Raw genomic sequence first — 21,914 nt, forward strand, 5'->3', positions numbered from 1 at the left:
TTTTACATTACTCTTAGGGACTATGCAATACATTTGGCTTCACAGACACAGCAGGGTTCCATGGAGCAGACAGCACATGTAACTGCACCAGGATAAAACATCCCAGCAGCGTTCACAAAAACCCAGACACAAAAAATTAAGAAAAATTAAGAAAATTTAATGATCAAATGGGCTATATACATTGATAGCACATGACTTCGTTCTGTTATCTCTTTTCTATAGCTGGAAGTTAAGTTTGATAGAAGAATATCAACAGTCAATAGCAACCCAGGGCCAAGGAAAACCAATTGTTAAAGTGTGTGTTTGACATGAGCACAGGGGTATCAAGGGATTTCAGCCCATCAGACAGAATATTGTACAGGAACACCTCAAATTAAGAGCACAGGAAACTTGTATTTTAAATAACTGATATTTTATGTAAGATATTCTTCCATCTCTTTCCACCATATGATCTTTGACATTCTGAAATGCAGAGAAAATTCTGCCTTTCTCTCAACTCTGTGTGTATTTCCTCACAAGATACTAAGTTAAAAGTTCACATAACTACACTCATCCAAGTAGTGTATTCTCAGGTACTTCACTGTTTCTTCTGCTTACTTCCTTTTTCCCTCTCAAATTCAGCTATCTGATTGAATATGTTAACTAAGTTCTGAGGCAAGTTTCTTTTAACCCCGCTTTCTGCTTGTTCTGTACCATTTAATGACACTTCTTCATCTGGTTCCTTTGTTTTATCAGTCTCTTCATAACTTCTTTTCCTAGTCTTAGACTCACTTTCATTTTGATGCTGCCTGTCACTATCATAACCTTTGTCACCTTCATGTGAGCAGCTGCTAGAATATGACCGGTACTTCCCCCCTGACCTGCCAGAATAGTCAGACCCTGGGGATGTGTAATACCTGTCTTGACCTGAGCCATATCTCTTAAACTGCTCTCTTCTCCACTCCCCATCCCTTTCAAATCTCCTGTAATAATGCATCCTGGGTTTATAATCTGATTTATGATACGAACCTGAAGGACCCCTCCAACTGGAGAAAAATCTCTCTGGTTTACTGTATTTTTCAGTTTTGCTATGACTTGGCTGACTTCTGGAGCTACTGTAAGAATCTCTTGAATCTTCAGACCTACCTCCAAAAGTGTCTTCATCATCACCTGAAGTCCTCGAAAAAGAACAGTGTCTGTCTTTCTCTTTTACCTCCATTTTTGGGCACGCTACGCTGTCCTGCCTTTCCAGCAGCTTTTCCACTTCAAAACTTTGGTTAAGAAAGGAAGCAGAGGTATCAGCTGGAGGGGAATACCACTCCTCTTTCCTATCCTGATCTTTATAATGGGAAGAAGCTCTAGATGAGCTTTTTTTGGAGCTGCGAGCAGACTCAGATCTATGCCGACGCTTTTTCCTACGTTTCTTGTGATCAGAGGAAGAGGAGGAGGAAGAAGCTGATACATCTGATGATGAATCGCTTGATGAGGAGGAGGAGGAGGAGGATGAAGAAGAAGAAGAAGAGGAGGAGGAAGTCGATACTTTCCTTTTCTTCTTCAACCTAAAAAAATAATTAACCTGTGAGATAACCTTCAGTGTCAGGCAAAAACTACATGTAAGAAAGCAAATCTGCATACCCCAGCTTGGACTGTAAGGTGGGAACAGAAACTGAGCCTGACTGGCAAGACAATTTCAAATGTCATTTCTTCATCAAAAAATTAAGATTAAATCCACTGAACATTTTGTTATAAAAGACCTCTTTCCCAGTTTCACATGGCATTATGCTTTGTAATTATGTCACATTGCAAAGTATTCCTTAAACAACTTCTCTTCCACATGCTTCTCCATCAAAGGCCATACGCACTAAAGGACACTATCCACAAAAACATCCTGAGGGAAAAGCAGCTTACCCAGGGAGTTTTCCCCAGCTTTGTTTGTTGAGATGGATTGCTCACAGTCTCACCTGCCCTTATTGCCACGTAACCCGTACACGGAATGTAACAGTTACCTTTTTTCTTCTTTTAAGAGCTTACGCAATTTTTCTGCACTTGTTTCTATTTTCTTTGCTTTCTGTCTCTCTTCTTTGGCAGCTTGTTTCTCCCTCATTTCCAAAGATTTCTTTTTTGAACCCAAGCATCATAAAAAAGATTACATTAGCAGTGTTAACACGGGTATTAACCCCCATTCAACCCCATCCAAATGTATACACCAGGAATGTTTTACCAAGATTCCCAGACCAAAAATGAGTATTGTTCAGGAATTTGGTAGTGGCCATTGTGACAGGTTTATATTTAAAGACCATATTGCAGTTTTTATTCCATTAAAAAATATATTTGACCAGTCATTGCAGTGGTACCCATGATCCAGCACACCAGGAAAACATAGAGCCCAAAAGTTATAGAGAGAATATGCCAAAAATCCCCAATATTACCAACACGTTGAAAAATAAGGAAAGAACCCCCGAACAACCGAAACAGAAGAGTTTGAGGGAAAGTGTCATCATTATTGTAGTTTACAAGAGGAACACAGAACCCAGTTGAAGACAAATTCAAGTTGGCCACGTTTGAATACAAACCATTTTGTAACAATTTCACAGAGCAGTTTGATGCATAGTTTACGTAAGCAATCAAGTTCCAGGGGTTTGGTGGTGATGAGCAGCACCGGACGGCAGGCACAGCAACAACAGTTCCGTTCAGAGGGAAATGCATTGGAGAAAAACACATAATCAGAATTGCAGGAAGACACACTGCAGTTGTTTCAGCCATTGAACACAGCAGGGACAGTATCAGATTTATCAACTGCTACAAGGAGAGCATCTAAGCAGATAAATAATCCTTAAACCACTTAAGTCCATTAAGAGATCAGACTTCTGCCACTTACAGCTCTACAGAGTCGCTCTATTCAGATTGAGCAGGAAGTCTGATTACAGTTTTCAAAACTCTGCAACTGTCTTAACAGCTATAATAAAGAAAACCCTTCACTGCAGCCAAGGCCATGCATAGCAACAAACAACAGCTGTCATATTCTTTATCTGCTGCATCAATGACTGTAGGAGTAACATAACTGTCAAAGGAGTAACATTTATCTCCTACTTGCTGAGAATATTCTTCATCACTTTAACTGACACCTCTTTCTAAAGCAGCCAAATGCAGGTACTGCTCAAATAACATAAATAACCTCTTTATCTCTGGTCTAGCTCAGTTTTGTCAGATTGTCCCATCTCCTCTTCCCCCTTGTTTCCACACATCCTGTCAGCATTATGGCTCCACCAACTGAAGAACTGCTGGCTAAGGCCATCTACCCCAGCCTGCGTACATCCTCACATGCAGAAGCACAGAACAACACAAGCCTGTTCCTCAGTGCTCTATTTTACTCTTTGACCCACTCTGGAAGACAACACAAGCAAAGGACGTAAATAAAAGGGAAAAGATAACAACTCAGGTTAGCAGAGACCCAGCAGGCTCACCTGGGAAACATGCTGCTTGCAAGGGAAGAGAGAAAAAAAACCACCAGATAGCAGAGGAGAAAGCTGAGATATTCAAACTGCCTGCTCGCCCACCCTCCACCTCCTGCTGCTTTCCTTTAAATTACCTTTTGATTTCCCTCTCATGTGAGCTCCCTCTGCTGCAGCTTTGCCTGGTCTTACTCTCTCTAATTACCCCAAGGACCAAGGTCTGGCCAGAGTTATGGTAACAATGTTTATTTGGCTTGAGGAAGCGTTTTACACTTCGAACATTTATATTCACAGAATGCTTTAAATTAACCTCATTATTCACACTGTGTAATGGGACATTCTTATCCCTGCTTTGCTCTTTCCCGGTCTCCCCTGTCGGCATTTCTTTACTATCCCAAAACAGTGGAGTCACCAAGGGGTACATTTCTTCTGGTAGGTACAGCCATAATGCTCACTAGAAAATCTTTACTGTGGAGTAGGGAAGCAGAGAATAAGACAAACCACCAATTTAACCCCTCCCTGTTCAGACGATTTAATATGGTTTTTCATGTTCATTTATTGTCACCAAGAGCACCATATGAAAAGAAAGTAAAGAATCACCTGCATGTGCTTACGGAGTTTTGTTAAGGCCTCTTCTGCTTCCTGAAAAGTCTCATCCAAGCTTAAGGCTTTTTTATAATAACTTTCAGCATTTAGCAGTTTCTCTTCCTCTTCCAACCTAAAATTCAAGTGATAATTCATATACAGTTAGGATACAGATTCTGACAGCTATTTCTTACTTTAAGGCTTTCTTACTTGCAAGTATTTATTTGCACTATGACATTACCACTGCATTCCTCTGCGACCCCCTCTATCATCTCAGCTCATCTCCCTAACAATACAAAACAGTATTTCTGGACCTTATAATTTCCTAATTCTGGCCTGTACCACTATTCTTCAAAATATCAATTCTAGTTTCAAAAATGCTGTCTTTCTCTCTTCTTAACACAGGGCTTAAAAGAAATCTATTCCCTGAATACTCAAAACTAAAATTTTCCATTACGGTGGGTCACCAATATTTCAGCAGAGTAACAGAACATAATTTTGTTACAAAACTTAAAAAAAAAAAAGAAACAACCACCAAACAATCCTCAACCTTTTGGAATATATTCAAACAATTCACAGGACTTTATGCAAGCCTGGTATCCTACCAGTGAAAGAGTATCAAGGATTAAAAAGGATATCGAGGATTAAACCTCAAATATTTTAACTGGGACAGAGGACAAGGTATAAACCAATTACACAAAAATTGATATTTCCAAGGACTTTTATTTTTCTTTAAACACATAGCCAGAAAGGAAAAATGCCATTCTGCTTCCTCACTGAAATGCTATTAAAAAAATATATTATGAGAAAATTTGTTAACAACCAACCAAACTCATTAACCCCGACACTTACTGCTCGCCTCTTTCCACAAGGGTCTGACACAGGTATTTCCTCGCATTTCTATGGGTAGGACAATTTTCTAAAGCGATTTCAAAATCCCCTATGGCTTTGTTCAGACTTCCTTTGGTTGCATACCTAGAACAACAGAAAGTTGCATATGAAACAGTGATGCTTCTCTTTCACAAAAGGGGAAAAAAATGAAACAAGCAGACTTACAGAGCTCCACGTGCTACCAAAGCTTCAACATTTTGTGGATCAATCTCCAAAGCCTTGTTGTACTCATTCATGGCTTCCACGTGGCGCCCAACCTTAAAATAATCCACCCCAGCCTTTACACTGCAGAAAAAATATTTTAAAAATAGTACAGTTAGTCTATGCACATTGTTCTGCTACTCACAAATGCCAAACGAGACAGGTTAAAAACCTGATCTTGTTATGGTGTATTTCACACTGGCATTTCAGTTAGGTGATATCGACCTAATTCCACAAAAATGTATTGTCTTTAATCCAGTATCTTAACATTTCTGTAGATAGTGCTACTATATTACATTGGTTTTCATTTATGGAATTATTGTTTAAGCAAATTTCTACACAAAACTATGTGTGACCTACCACCATTAACCTTGAACAGGCTTAATTATATCCAAAGCTAAAAATCCTCATTAGAGAGATGCCACAAGGTGATATGGGCAGATGGTACACATTCAGAGCAGCTCATCTCATACAAATATTTTACATTTCACATTACCTGAACATTTCTTGCACATTTTCCAAGAGTTTAACTTATTAGAAGAGGATTGATATAAGCTGATCTTCAGAACAATTCATTACAGACTTCTATTAAGAATTAATATTTAATTTAACATTATAAGCAACCTTTTCTGCAATTAATCAATGTTGCAAATACACTGCAATAGTGTAAAAGCAAAAAGTAAATAGTCAGGGCTGCTGTTCCAAAGACAGCAAGTGCACTTGTTACATCTACAGTCTGAGGCTTAAATGACTTGACAAGTATGAGGTCATTCAACACTCAATTATAAAACAGAAAATTGTGTGCTTGGTGCTATCACAAATCTTAATCTCAACTCTAGGATGGGTCAGGATATTAAAAGTATTTTAAGAACAGGTATTCCCTTAAACTGACACACATTTTGGAACTGAATCTCAGGACTTTATCTGTCACATTCCCACTTATTTTATGTTTATTTTCAATAAGATCCTGGTTACATTGCTACACATGCAGTGGGAAAACTGTCTCAATGTGTGTTTTCTTTGCAGAAATATAATCTGTAACCCAACAGCTTTGACAAGAAGAAGTATCACATACCATTTCAAGGCCCAAGATGCAGACTGCTTCTTCCTCAAGGCAGGGGCAAAATCTTCTTCACTGAAATTTTTACTTTAAGGAACAAACAAAGAAAAACATCAAGCTGACTGTCTAAGTCTACAAAGTTAAGCTTAAAGTATGCAATGCATACTGAAATATTATTTGTCCATGCCTTAGTGCTCTCCCTCAATCAGGTCTGCTCTTTCGTATTTCTGAAATCAGTTTTACCCAAACCATTCTATATCTGTAGAATGTACAACTGCAGTACATTTTACAAAAATATACAAAGTCCACACCTGCTTTGAGCCTAAAGTATGTACAGACCACAGCATCAATCATTGCATATATTTGACAAAGGGGGTCAAACCTATTACTAAAATAAACACTGTGAATAAACATCCGTCAGAAGACACTAAAACCTCAGCATCCTGGATTTCAATCCATAGATGCTGACACGAGCTACACAATAAATTCCATAAGTATCTGATATCAAGCATTGTGTATGGTAAGGTGCCTTGCTTATTCAGAGCAATAGGATTTCAAATGCAAATGTTTTACTCTAGAGGAGTTTGCTTTTAAATATTTAAGGATGTATACGCTGCAGTTATGCAAGTCAAAATGTAAAATTTTAAGTACGTGGTCTAGTACTCCCACTCACAAGTCTATTTCAATGGATTAGAATAATCTGCACAGAGCTACAGGAGAGGAACAATGTAAAAACCACTTACATCTGAAGACTTCTCAGCAAAGACGGTGGATTTGACTCACTTAGCCCCAGTTTTTCTGCTAAATATTCAACTAACGATGGATTAGCGAATCCTGGGGAACGATGCAAAACCTCCTCGAATGTCTCTCCTGTGTTGGCAACTTCCAGGCTTCGCCTTAAAAATGGCACCAATGGACACAAATGAGACCTCAGGCTCTCTACCTTATTTCATCACACTCATCTTCAGAATAAAAATGCCATTTGGCATCTGTAATACTGCTCACAAACTGTTCTCTTCTACAGGCATGTATTCTCCTGCTATTTACTGACCCCTATGTCCTTTACCCCAGGTGAGCTTCTGAAACCTATATGGACACCCACACTCCTATCACCAGGACATACAAAAAAATTACATAAATATTACAGACAGCTGCATCTCCATCTTCTAAAAGGAATTTTAAAATGCTAAGAATTCATATTACAGTCTCCCAAGGTTTGGGGGTTTTTTTATTTGTTTGTTAACACAGTAGAAAAGCAACAGATATCTCACCCTGCCTTTTGCTCTCCCTATATTTTCGGAAAGAAGCTAAAAAGCCAACCATGACTACATACCCAGACACAAGTATGCTAGAGAGAGGAATAACAAGGAGGATGTGATCACCCAATAAAATCAGAAAGCCCAGGGAGGAGTTTAAGGGACAGCCAGCCTGTCAGAGATGCTCTTCAGACAGCACACAGCAAGCGCAGCCAAACAGCACATCCTTACTTATAATGCAGTGGGAAGTCATCGGAGGTGATCACACCCAGTTTTGTGCTGGAAAGGTTGGGTGGAAGAGCTGAGCTGTAAAGTGACACCGCCAGCTTCTCGTGGTAACGGTCAACGTCCTTGAGTGCAGCTGCAGAAATAACACAGGGAAGGATAAAATTACTGAAATGGCTCAAACCCGAGACAAACCAATTCCTGGCAACTTCTGCAGCTACTCACCTCGAATAAGGTCTCCAGTTTGATAATATGACAGAGGATCTCCATGGTTGCTCTGAGGAGGCACATCCCTCACAGGACACAGGGCCTGCAACAGAACAGAGCAAGAATATCATAAATGAAGTCATAGGCTTGGGGGTTTTTTCCACCCCAAGTTCAAGCCAAAAAAAAGATTATTTTAAGCTTAATGCACATCAGAATTGCAATTCTTAAAATACGGCTTGGTTCAAGTAAAAATCCATGCATCCACAAACTATGAACTTTTCAACCCAATAATGTGGGTCACAGCAAGACGTGTTCACTGGCTGAGCACAGTATCACAAGCTGCCCACAAACTCAGACACTACCCATCATCCCAAAGCTGTTTCACCTTTACACGTTCCACTCATTAAGAGATGCAAGAGGCAATAAACAGATGTCAAAAATGAAGTATTGACCAAAGCTGTATCTTACAGTGATTTCCAGATCTGCAATTTCCCGTATGACACCACTTCCCAGACATATCAACACCATGAAAAAGCCAAATTCACGGATAGACGTGATCCTCCCAATCACGATATCGCCACGCTCGATGTCGCGGAAGAACAGCTCCCTCCTCTCCTCCCTGGGCACCTCCAAGAACCTCTCCAGGGGCGGCATGACAGCGTAACACTCTGCAACAAGGGCACAGCCACTTACAAACGGCCACGCTACACCCTGAGATCCCAACATATTTGACGGCAAAACACGTGAAAATACGATTCTTTTTTCGTGTGTGCTAACAGGAAGCTTACGCATGGCCCATAAAACTCAACAGCAAAAATTTTAAGCCTGATTCTAAAGATGCCGCGAATTCAAGTGTTGTCCTTACAGAGCGAGCCCCCTCAACTCACACACCCTCATTCTCCTCGATGGTGTCCTCGATCGGCCCGTTGGGTTTCCACGAGTGCGCGAACAGCAGATCCGCCTTCTTGGCGATGAAGCGCTTTATCTCGGTGTCGATGCTCGCCCTCTCTTTCCTGGGGGAAGGAGAACGCGGTGAGTCGCGCCCCGCGGCCCCTCACGGCCCGCCCGGCCGCTGCCCCGGCGCCCCTCACCAGGCGGCCGGCGGGGCCCCGCGAGGCGGCTCCGGGGCGGCCCCGGGCGGCGGCAGCAGCCCGCGGAAGTCGGGGTTGTCGTGCTGCTCGGCGCGGAGCAGCGACAGCAGCGCGGGGCCGTGGTGGCTCAGCGCCTGCCGGAGCAGCTCCCGATCCATCCCGGCGCCAACGCCGCCGCCTCGCCCGGAACGGGAACCGCCGCTCGGGGAACGGCGACGGGGCGGGACCGGGCGGCCGCAGCGCCCCCGGCGGGCGGGAGGACCGCGCTGAGCGGCGGCGGTGCCGCCCGCCCTGTTCGCGGGCGCGTCTCTAGTTTATAAACAGAGAGTAATTAAAGGGAGAATAATTAAAACACACAGCTCAAATGACACAGATTTTCCCCACGGGAATCCTGCCCGGCTCGGCAGCGGCGGCCCGTGCAGGCTGTGCCCGCTGCAGCACTGCCGGGAGGGGGCGCTGCGCCCCCGCTGGCCCCGGCCCGGAGCGCCCAGAGAGGAGCTCGAACCGGCGGTGTCCATGGTCCGAACCCGGGGGTATCCATGGCCCGAACCCGGGGGTATCCATGGCCCGAACCCGGGGGTATCCATGGCCCGAACCGGGGGTGTCCATGGCCCGAACCGGGGGTGTCCGTGGCCCGAACCGGGGGTGTCCGTGGCCCGAACCGGGGGGTATCCATGGCCCGAACCCGGGGGTATCCATGGCCCGAACCGGGGGTATCCATGGCCCGAACCGGGGGTGTCCATGGCCCGAACCGGGGGTGTCCATGGCCCGAACCGGGGGGTATCCATGGCCCGAACCGGCGGTGTCCATGGCCCGAACCGGCGGTGTCCATGGCCCGAACCGGCGGTGTCCATGGCCCGAACCCGGCGGTGTCCATGGGCCGAACCGGGTGTGCCCCGGGGCCGCTCGAGGAGGCGCTGCCTGGAGCGTGTTCTCTCCTGAGGGAGCGGCCCGGGGACAGCACGGGCGGCTCTCGGCCGTGTCGAGTTACGGCAGTCGAGTGCCGAGAAAGAGAACGGAGCTGGGGAAGGGGCTGGAGCACAAGTGCCGTGAGGAGCTGCTGAGGGAGCTGGGGGAGCTCAGCTGGAGAACAGGAGGCTCAGGGGGGACCTTCTCTGGGAGGGAGCAGCCCGGTGTGTCAGGCTCTGCTCCCAGGGAACCAGACACAGGACGAGGGGAAACGGCCTCAAGATGCTCCAGGGGAGGTTTGGGTTGGACACTTGGAAGAATTTCTCCATGGAAAGGGTGGTCGGACATTGGAACAGGCTGTCCAGGGAGGTGGTGGACTCACCGTTCCGGGAGGTGTTTACAGGATGACTGGATGTGGCACTTGGTTCCATGATCTAATTGACAAGGTGGTGTTGGGCCACAGGTTGGACTCGATAATCCCAGAAATCTTTTCCAACCCAACTTGTTCCGTGATTCTGTGGCTAAAGGCGAGAGCGTGAGCCAGTGCAGCGGCAGGGGCTGGGGCTCAGCTCCGTATGTCCCAATCCCCATTCCTGGCACTGTCCCTGGCCAGGGTCCCCTCGGCACAGCCCACAGGTGACACTGTGCGGGCAGGAATGTCCTGGCTTTACTGAAACTGGGAATACAGGCGATTCTCTTGGGAGAAGCGATGAGCTGAGGGCACAACCAAGCTACTGCCGGGGCCTGGCACCGAGCTCAGCTGCCCTGCTCCCCAGAGCTAACTTTAGATGCTAAAAAGACACTTCATTCAGGAGGCTCTTCACGCTAATCACCTCTCCAGCTAATGGAGAAAGGTGCTTAAAACCAGCTGGAAATAATCCAAATCTATTAGAAAGATCACAGTTTTTCAGCTCCCGAGAATAATTTGTCCCTGGCATCGCATTTAATAATTAATTTTAAAAGGGGAGGTGGATGGGGGAAAAGACCCACTGCAAACAGCATAATGTCATTTCTCCCCCCAGTACAATGCTGAACCAAAAATAGCAACCTGGATGTCAGCAGATCAGGGACACGGACTCCTCTAGGAAGCAGCATGACTGAGAGGGCAAGGATCATATCAAAGACTCTGGTCTCAGAAGCTCAGTTCAAAGCTAGCAGGGATATCACTGGTGTAGCAGACTTGGGGAAGACACTGGAAGGGCAAATTTATATTTTAGTTTCATTTCATGTTCCCCTGTTTTAATATAAAAGAAGATAAAGGAAACACAACAGTTGCTATGTACCAAACAGCTGCCAAGATTTTGATTTAAAGTCCTGATCTATATGAGACTAGGTGTGCTCTTAGATTGCCAGTTACCATGGTGGGGAAGCACCGTTAACACCAGATGGAAGTTTCTAGACATTAAGACTGATTAGACAGAGGGTGATGTGGGAAGGTTCATGCTCCTGCATGGATCCAGTGCACGCAGGAGCCTTTCCTGGATGACTTATGTGGCAAGTGCAGCATCCTGAGCCATATGGCACAACTGCAAATAGTGGCAGTTTTATTTGAGGGAATGGTATTTTGAGTAAGAGTTAATTGGTGTTGCTTAGTAAATACAAGAGCTTAAAAAAAAAAAAAAGTTTGAAGCATGAACTCTGCTTGTGTAAGCATTTCTTCAGTCTCATATGCAGATACACACGCACAGTGTACAAGAAATTAGACATTATGAGTAAAGACTTCCAGTGTGTTACAACTTCTGGACTTAAAACAGCAGCAAAAAATCACTGTGAAAGCACAAAGCACAACCACCTACAACAACAGATTCTTCTTACAGGCATTTTCTTCTTTGTGTAAACTCACTTGTGTTTCAGGAAATTCAGTAATTTATAACACATTGATACACAGAAGGTAGATTAGTTGCCCCTGAACATGAGGACCAACTTCATATTCTTTATCTGGGCCAAACACATCCTGAAATTATCTTAATCAAGCAAGCTAAATTACTCCAAATAATTCCAGCTTCAGAAACAGCTTTGCCAGAGCACAGTATGTGACCATGAACTTGTAATTTTTGTTCCTATTTTCCAGGTTATAGTAATGAGCTGAGATGTAAGGCTGTGACATATTGTACATTGTTTCACCTTATCCAAGGCACACACAAGCTTTTGCATCCTTTTCTCTCACAGGATGTTTCTGGGATATTCACTGTGATTTAAAAAATATCTCTCCATCTTTTCAGTGGTGGAAGCTTTCTGCTTTTCTTTTCATTCTTTGCTTGCTTTACTTCAGTTGCCCGATAGGAAATGTTTTTGACAGAAGAGAATAGCAGCCACCACAGTTCAGACAGGGATAAAGATAAATGGAATAGTTTGGAGTAAAGCCATGGCTATATACACTGCTCAGGAGATGCCAGGCCTGAGGAAGGGGCATGCTCCATATGCTGTTAATCCTCTGTTCCATTGATTTAGGAACTGCCTGGAGTGGTAGTGCCTGATCCCATCTGCTAAGTAAACACAGGGTGGGCAGGAGTGTCCTGATTCTGCAGGAGAAAGGGATACAAGTCAACATCCCACCCTGCAGGAGGAGGAACACTCCAGGTACTTTGAAACCAGGCGTGTCTGAGTGCACTCAATGTAGATCTGCTGACGGTTCAGGTCAGAGCATGCTAAAAGACAGCTCACAAAATCCATCCTGCAGCCTTTAACTCCCACAGTAAAAAGATGATGAATTTACACCATGCCAGCTTTGAACCCAGGGTCAAACTCACAGTGATATTGCCCCTGAACAACCCAAACACCGGTAGGCATGATAAAACTTCAAAGTGGCAATGTGAAATAATAAGCAGATTTTCAACCAAATCCAGTGAGCACAGCTTGAATGCGACAAGGTCAAGCTGCTCCTCAAATATTTCCAAGTACCCAATGTCACTGGTGAAGCTTACAAGAAAATCTCAAGGAGGAAAGGATTTTGTGCCCAGAGCCACATTTTATCACTGACAAAAAGTTTAGATTCTCCAATATCATACATGTCAAAGTATTATTCTCTGTAAATTGTGGGCACATTTGAAGATAAATTTTAGCCTGCTGCAAACAGGAGTGAAATAGTCAAAATAATATATTTTAGGACACTAAATTTGTCCTTTGGGCTGAGAAAGAGGAAGTTACTAGTAGTAATGAAAATGAACGTGAAGAGTTGTACTTCCAGCTGTGTTAGCCTTATGGAAAATTCTGCCAAAAGCGGGCCTGCTGCCTAGACTTGCTAATTTATGAAGCAGCAAAGAGACTGTCCAATATACAAGATATTATTTTAGCTCAAGACTGATAAAGGGATCCTCAACACAGAATAACTGCTGGCCAGTTAATAGCCCTACTGTGAGGAAAACAAGATATCTGCAGGTATAATCACCGAATATGATGAGAAAATGTGAAGACAACCCCAAACTCAGAGTGATGCAGCCGCCCAAGCCACGGCCGTTCAAGCATTTCCCTTTGTAACGAGTTCATTGTCTCTGCAAGAGAGTATGGTTTCAGTGATGTACACTTAACTGGAGTGCGCTCAGCGCCTGTTTTTGGTGTCAAGGTCCTTTGCACTTCTCAGATTTCTAGAAACATGTAGAGAAAGAATAGTCAGTTACATGTTATAAATATGCAAAGACAGACTGTGGAAACTGCCGGGGCTGTGAATCGACAGTACAGTGGAAATAATAGTTAAGAAATGTCAGTGGAGACCCCCCTCCGAGTCCTGTGGATTTCTGTCAGGCTGCAGGCAGAGGCACTGCTGAGTCTTTGTACGCTGTGAGTTCAGACTGAGCACCCAGTGCAGCGTTTCATGCCTACAGAGTAGTGACAAGTGCTTAGAGGTTTCAGGTGAAACTGAAAAGGCTGCTGGAGGAAACATCACCCTTGACTTTTTTTTTTTTTTTTTTTTTTTTTTTTTTTTTTTTTTTTTTTTTTTTTTTTACCCGAAATGTGAAAACCAGGCTGTTTTGAATGAAAGTTTGCTTATTTGGCAGGAACCCCAGTCAGGCAACTTAGCAGCAATCACGACACAGACAATATGTACGCACCCACCTGTACAGCATCTGGAAATCCTGCCTGCAGAGCAAATTCCTGTGATACATGAGGCTCAGCAGCAGGTATGCTGAACAGACAGGTTTTTGTGAGGTTTTCATGTATTTTCCAGCTTTTAACGCTCCACAGACTGGCAGCACCTCCTGCTTTATAGCAAGGGGGAGTCATCCTGGTTTTCAAGTTTCAGAGTGATTGCACCTTAAAGTGGCACCAAAACTTTCCTGTCAGCAGAGTAGATCACTACTTAGAGCTCAAAATTACATTTCCAGGGTGTAGCAAAATACCATGTGAATATTTGACTTCAAGGCTGTAAGAACAACAAGGATATCTTTAAGCATGCAACTTCTCTTGGTTATTAAGTCTCTCATTTGTAGCAGTAATATTCACGTTTTCATTATAAAATGCTTTTTCCAGAAATTTGTGCCTTTATAACTGTCGTAGAACATGTATGAAATTTCAAAAGTTGTTCAAAGAAGTCTCTAAAAATATTTTGAAGATCTAAACCAGTTGCAGTTCTATTTCTGGTAAAACAACCTCTTATTTATGTAGCTCATGGTCAGTTGCTCTAATGTTCTATTTGTGCAACATGTGCAATAAATACTGCCTAAAAAGCAATGTACAAAACCCAGAAGTTGTTTTCTCAATTGCTTGCAACGAACCAGGCATGTAACCATTGTCACAAGCTAATTAGCAGCCTCCTCATTTCTTTTAAATTTGTCATTATTTAAACTACACTGAAACTAAAAATTTGAAACTGCTTTAATTAACTTATGAAAAGCTAAACCGATAGTGACACAAATCCACAATACAGATTAACTACCTTTGTGTTTGCCCCTATTTAATGCATAAGCATACCTTGAAAACAAATTAAATGTGCCGAAATTATTTTTGTCTTTAGCAGATGAATCTCTCATAAAAAATGATAAGCTGAATTGGTGTGATATGATTTCCAATTAATTTTTATCTCAATAAGAATTTTTTTGGAAATGCAATGATTAAGGAAACAGAAAGAGAAATTAATTACACAATTATCTGGTTGTTATAATTCAAATAAGTAACAACCATAAGTAGATATTCATTAGTCTCTCAACAGATCAGGTTTGTTTTTCCTACCAACCAAAATCAGAGGCCAGATGGAACACTGGAAAGCCAAACTGATGTACATATATGATATTTGTTTATTTAAACATTTGGTGAATTCCTCACAGAGTAAAATCCAAAAGGTTGCAATGATTTGCAAGTAAATTCACAAGCTATGGAAAAAAATGTACCTGATCTGAATTTAATAATTACCTTTTATTTGTAATTTATTATTAGAGGTTTCCTGTTTCTATCATAAAACTTTTTAAGTCTGTAAGTAAAACCTGTTGCCTGATGTTCCAGTCCATCTTTTGGCTCAGTGAAGAAATTACAAAGGCTGAGGCAAAAACAACTGCCACTGGTTTAATGGGCAGTTTTGTGCCTCTGAGGGATTTTGGATGGAGATTTCATGGACTGCTGCTGGCTTCAGCAGGTTTCAGGTCAAGCATGAAAGACAGGAATTGGTAACTAAACTTTCTTTGCTTTCCCTGCCGTTTATAATTATGATTTAATCAGAGCAATCAAGTGTCAAAGTCGAGACATGGTTTAGCTGGAGCTTCTGGAATATAAGAAATATACAGCTGTTGATTTCCTCCCAATTCTTGTCTTATTAAGGCAGTTGAACAGAATACATAATTATGGGGAATAGAGGCTCTGAAACAGATGAAAATCTAAAGCAGGAACAGGAGGAGGTAGCTTGAAATGTGAGAAAAAGGAATACTACTGTGAAATAAAGATGTGTATGTATTCAGGTAATTACTTAGAGCAGAAGAAAGGGATCCCTGCCAAAAGTACAACAAGGGCCAGAACTGCTTTCTTACAAAAAACCCCAAACCAAACAAATCCCAAGCTCCAATTCTGTGTCCCAAACCAAATGCAGAGAACCTGAAATGCAAGTTATGCACTCCATGCATCTCTCTCTTGTATCACATTTTACAACTCTGATACCAAATTGTGTTTTTAAAGATATTGGCAGCTAAAATCACAAAAGGAATCACCAAAGAAAGAAAGAAAGAAAGAAAGAAAGAAAGAAAGAAAGAAAGAAAGAAAGAAAGAAAGAAAGAAAGAAGAAAAAAAAAAAGTTAGGCATCTAAATACCTTTGTGATTCTGGGCTAAGAATGGATGATAATTAGTATACAAAAAATTAAGATTTTACATATGCAAATGGAATTGTTTGCTGCCACTACTAATCACAGATGTATCTCTGTGCTGATTTGATTGGGAGTGAGAGATAAACACACAAATCTAAATCGCTGGTGTCTAAAACTCCCCTCTTGTAATTGTGATGATCTGATCCTCCCACAACTGGTAAATATATACATGGGAGACTGTGTGTACGTGCGTAGGAGAACAGTAAGTGGGAGAAAGAAATCCAGATTTTTCCATCTGTACAAAATGTCAGCACACTGTCTATAAAAAGGCATCAACAAAACCCTTGGAAGCACAATTCAGGCCACTCGAGCTCTAATCTGTACCTATACTGACAGCAAGAGTTAATCAAAGCTCCAATACAATGTTTCCTTAGTTGAGAAGCTTCAAGGAAATGATGTAGCACTTTCAAATAATGCTGTAAAGCTTTGGTAGTGCCAGACAGAATGTGCAATTGGAAGTTCAAACAGAAGGTTAATAGCCCAGGAAAAGGTTGGTCCCGAAAAGTAACACTTCAGGCTGATGTGCTTGAGGTGCCTGGTTGGCCCCCCCTGCCAGAACGTGCCCCTGAGAAATTCTAGTGGCAGCCGGGAAGACAGATAATTGTCAGGTCCTCAAGGCAGCCTGCAATTATTTTTTATATTTCATCTCTCTAACCTGGTTTGCAATCTCATCTTGTACATTTAGCACTTCGCTTCTTTAAAGATGGGAAAGCCTGCCTTGTGCTAGGAGTGGTCACAAAATACATCTGAAAAATATGAAGAAGAGGTTTTCTTCAAAGCTGGTGAATTTAAATAAATTTCAGCATCCAAAGAGAGTTCTGGCTCCTGCAATCCAGAAGAGGTTTGGAAATATCAAAAGGGGGAAGGGATTTTCCCCAGACTGTGAGGGTTGTTTTGGCACTGAGTGCCAAGATAAAAGGAAAAGCCTTCCCTACCCAGAGGTAGAAATCCATTCTTGTAAGGATCATTTACAGGGTCAGAAACTAGCGAGAGTCTCTGACAAATCAGTTGTGGCAAAGTGCTGTCAAAACCCCCACTCTACCAGCAGCAGGCAAAGGGAGGATACATGACAGGGAAAGGATAGGGAGAGTAGAGCAGGATCCACAATATTTTCGGTAAGACCAAATGAATGTATTGAAACATAACAAGGGCTATTGTGAAACTCTAAGATATTATAGCAGGCTCTGAGAAATAGTTCCTGCTGATATCTAAAATGGACCATAACCCTCTGCATTCAACTTCAGAAATTGCACCTCACACAGCTGAGAGATGAAACAGTCATTTCGGTCTCTAATAGCTGTGTTAGAAGCCAGAAAGAGCAGGAGAAAACAGCAGTCTGGCTATTCTGATATACAATTTTTTTATTATTTTTTTTCCCCAAGTAAACATATTATTGCTTTGTACTTTAAAATTATGATCACAGAGAAAAAATATTGTAAAGTAAGATAAGTGTACAAGAGCTGTTTAACTTCACCACTACCAGAATGGAAATAAAGACTGACCTTTTTTTTTTTTTTTTTTTTTTTTTTTTTTTAATAGCAAATAATGTGGACACTGCTTTGTAACAGGAAAAAGGGAAAGCCATTATTAGCAAAAACCTGTAGATTCTTTAGGTGGAAAAATACACAGCATAAATTGTTTACATTTTCAGTGGGGAGCATCCCTCGGTGCATCAAGCTGTCACACAGCTTAGCAGCATGACACATCTTAGTGATTAAATGCTGGCTCCCTGGCAAAACCCAAAAAACAAAACAAATGAATTTTTTCAGTGGAGAAAGCCACTGTTCTCTTGTACAGTGGCTCTCACAGCTGAAAAGAAGCAGCAGCATGATGGTAGAAATCAAAGTCACTCAGCAGGTGAACTGTAGTTTGAATGTACCACTTCACAGGGTGCCTTTATCTGCTTTTGGTCTCACTCCTCTATTGGGGTAAAATGCACCGTTACTTACAAGTTTGATTTCAGCTGCTGACCATGTGATGGACCTTGGATAGCAATTATTACATCCCTTCACTTATTTTATTTGGAAGGCCCAAACCAAGCAGAGTTAACCCAGTTACTCAGAGGCATGAAATCAGAACAGTGACAAAGCAAGAGCAGCAAAGGCCACCTGAGAGTGGAAGAGAAGAGGAGCATGACAGGAGTGTCAGGATCAGGGCTGGGGACGGTGATCAGGGTCAGACACAGCCCAGTGGTTGCCCAGTGGGCCCTCAGCGATGAGACAGCTCCAACTGGACAAGCAGCCAGTGGGTTTGGGTCTAGGTTCAAGTCTGGAGGCCAGAGCTCAGTGCAGACACAACTGCAACAGGGCTGCAAAATAATACGGGGAAAATTATATTGAACCCTCAACTTAACAGCAACTACCCAGGTAAAGCAGGAACAGGCCCTCACTTCTAGTTTTATTCATAATAGTTTTTTACAATGAAGAAGCTGATCTTGAGCTGAGCCCATAAAGCCTTTAACTCATCCAACTAAACTCCATTAGGATGTGTACTCAAGGCCCTGGCATAAACTCGGGCTCAGATTTTGGCCAATGCAAAAGCATCTGTAGCAGATGGCACAGGTCCATTTCATCATGCAGGTGCTTGTATGTGACTCAGCAGCCAGTCTGAAAAGCAGAATTATCCGTATTTCTTGCAAAGTTCACACTTTGTTATCCCCCAGCTGTTCACTGTTACCAGTCCCACCCATACGTTGCCACATGAGGAGTCAGTTTAGGCTTACTTCAACTGGCATAAAAACAGTATTATTTTTTGGGTGACTTGGTAATGTTTACCCACTTTTGTTTTCTTTATACTATCTGCAGTTCCAAAGGGGTCACATTCAGCAGCTGATCATGAAAAATACTCTCCTTAGATCAAAGAAAGCAATGAGCAGTCCGGCACTGTCACATGGGGCTGATGAAATGCAAGAGCTGACACTTGACAGGACAGCGATTATCCCAGAGTTTAATAACATGTTAATCATCTTAAGAGTTATTATTTTCTCCCAGGCACACACTGTACTCCCACAGGGACATTAAAAAAATCCCCAACAAAGCACACCAGAGAGTATTTCTACAGGGCAAAACATACTGGGAAACTAAAAAGATGCTTTCTATGAAAATGGTCCCTTCCACTGTCCTAGAACACAAAACCACCAGAAAGGTGCAGCTCTTTTTGTGCTACTCATCCAAAATGATTTTGGATATAATTGCATAGACTTTTATTTTAAATTTAATAATAATGTGAAGGTGAACATGCAATGTAGCCTCGGCATATGAACACAAACAGCAAAACCTCCCCCCACAGGCCTTATGTTCCTTACTAGGTTGCAAAGGTTCCCGTGGAAAATCTGTGTTTGATTCATCTTTAGGTGACACACCTAACTGTGATTCCCAACAGAGCTGAAAGTCAGTGCCAGGAACAGCAGTGTCTTTTAGCACTTTTTATCTTCATCATCCGTGATTTGAGGTCACAACTACTTTCACATGATACCAGGCTGGAGGCTTTTAATTTTATCTGAACCTGCCTGAACTAGAGGTGGGATATGAGTACTATGGGAGGTAGCAATGGACAGCAAATGTTTGATTTGGGCATTTTCAGTCTGAGAATATTCCTTAAAAGAGTGTCCAAGTTCAACAGACCCATCTAGCCCACAGGGAGACTTCTCCTTCCCGAGGAAGCAGCTGAGCTTCTTTGGTGAAGAAGGTCCCACTGGTACACAAAAGGAATGTGAAAATGACAGTCAGGAGGTTTTTCTGAAGCCCAGGCAAAGACACTGAGACACTTAATGCTCCCATGAGGAAAATCCCTAGGGACCAGAACAGAAAGTCATCGAGTTATCAAAAAGTCCAGAAGGAAAGCCAAAATCTGCAAACTCCCAAACAGGAAAGACAGACATTATTTTTTAAATCTCATTTCACTTTGGAGTTATTATAGATAGAGAAGTTAATTACTGTAGATCCTATTCTAATACAAATGACTTATGAGTTTCAAAGTCTTTGGGGGATACTCACTCAATAAATCTACATGGACTCATCTGGGAGATGGGACTGGTCCCAGGCCCTGCCATGGGTCTGAGCTGCACTTTTTTGGAATTTTCTGTCCCCCAGCCAAGCATTAACAGCCCGGCCAGTCCCTGCTGCTGCCTCATAAGGCACTTACACAATGGAGATTAATGGGAGCTGGTGAGAAGGTCATGTCCTGATACCAATGGAAATGAATTATCCCCAGAAATATATTTAGTCAAGACAGTGTCCAAGTCTTCAAGCAGTGAAGTTCAAATAGTTCCCTGAGAGATTTTTACGAGTTCATTTCTGTATCAGAGTATTTTTCTCGGTGTTCCGCTTAAATTTTAATTTCTTCCTCCTTTCTGCCTTAGAACAGTCTAAAGAATTCCTCTTATTTCTTGCTGCTTATCCCATTGTTAGGCTGTTGGCAAGTTCTTTGTTCTCAACCACTTAACCTTCTTTTCACCAGCCTATAAATATTGATCCATTCCAACCTTCCTTTTTTGTCTATACAGAAGTCCCTCCGTAGTTTTTCCTGCCCTATACTGAATGACCCTCAGTTTGTTTGTTGTAATGAGCTACCTAAAAACACATGTATTCTGCCTGTGTTATATGCAGATGAACAATGCTGCATGGGCACAGGCATCCCAACAGTTTCTCAGTCCTTCACGTTACTCCTTCCCAAATTTGCCCATCACAGTTAGTATGTACAACGTGAACTCCTTTCCTTGAGATGAATTGACATTTTTCTGGGTTTAATTCAATTTTTTTTTTTTTTAATCAAGATTCTAAGACCTCCAAGAAACAGATTATTTGCTTCCCAGTTTCTTTCTGCACTTTTTCCCTAACTCATCCGGAGTGCATCCAAAGGACATGTAGGGAAGTTTCACTAACATGGGAATTACTTCTTTGTCTGTTCTTAGTGACTGTATTTTCTCAGGAGTTACAATTAATCACCTTATTCTAACCCAGCACTCATCCATTTACCAAACTGCATCTTGATGTTTCTCTTGACTCACCATTAGCTTCAGAAACAACCAACCATTTGGCAACATTAAAAGGTATCACAGCAGTTGAATCTTATGTCAGGAATGGAAACCTCTGCAATTTTGGTGTATATATGAACAGATGTATTTATGAAAATTAGTATGATTCACTGCACAGATGAAAATTTTATATTTCATAGTCATCGTTTCATAGTTCATCTTTCAACCAGTTTTTAGTACTAGATACTGCAGCAACTGTTGCTTGCAGCAATAGGTCTGGCAAGCTTGCAGCTGTAGTCAGTGCTATAGTGCACTGTGAAGCCATAACATAACCTGGTGACCTGAAATCATGAAGTTAAAATTCAAAACAGGAACTAAAAATAGAGGAAAATAATTTAGAGGGAAATTTTCCCCAGTTCAATTCAACTTAAAATGCAAATTCCTAGTAACAAAATCTGTCTCAGTAGTCATAAACTACTTCCTCTTAATATCAACATACAAAAAGAAGCCTGAAAATCTGTTTAAGGGAGTTATTTTTAGATGAGTTGTCTGTTGAGAAGAAATTTTCTTTCCATATTCACACCAGAGCAAATGAGATGCCACTGAGCTTTGGAAGCAGTGCCCATGGCCACTTGCAGCCATCTGGCCTTAGTGTAAGTATTTTCTTGGATTTGCACAAATAAGGCTCCATGAAGTAAAATCCCACTGTTTAGGGCTTACAGCACCTGCTGAAAACATCTGGTTACTGCTATTTATCTAGAGCTCAGAATCTTCTCTCTACATTCTCGTGTTTTTCCT

The 21,914-nt window shown here is 42.1% G+C and overlaps 1 protein-coding gene across 1 annotated transcript; it reads right to left on the reverse strand.

Annotated features, from left to right (window-relative positions):
- Positions 1 to 136: 136 nt before the first annotated feature.
- Positions 137 to 9,105, reverse strand: TTC14 (tetratricopeptide repeat domain 14). The gene is made up of 12 exons (XM_040074510.2): positions 8,948 to 9,105; positions 8,748 to 8,869; positions 8,325 to 8,524; positions 7,875 to 7,959; positions 7,656 to 7,785; positions 6,912 to 7,064; positions 6,184 to 6,255; positions 5,073 to 5,192; positions 4,869 to 4,991; positions 4,032 to 4,149; positions 1,986 to 2,095; positions 137 to 1,538 (listed from the first exon to the last, which is right to left on the reverse strand). The coding sequence occupies exons 1-12, from the start codon at positions 9,103 to 9,105 to the stop codon at positions 578 to 580; spliced, it is 2,352 nt and encodes a 783-aa protein (XP_039930444.1). The 3' UTR covers positions 137 to 577.
- Positions 9,106 to 21,914: the final 12,809 nt, after the last annotated feature.

Source organism: Hirundo rustica, chromosome 10 (genome assembly GCF_015227805.2).
Source record: "Hirundo rustica isolate bHirRus1 chromosome 10, bHirRus1.pri.v3, whole genome shotgun sequence".
NCBI lineage: Eukaryota > Metazoa > Chordata > Aves > Passeriformes > Hirundinidae > Hirundo > Hirundo rustica.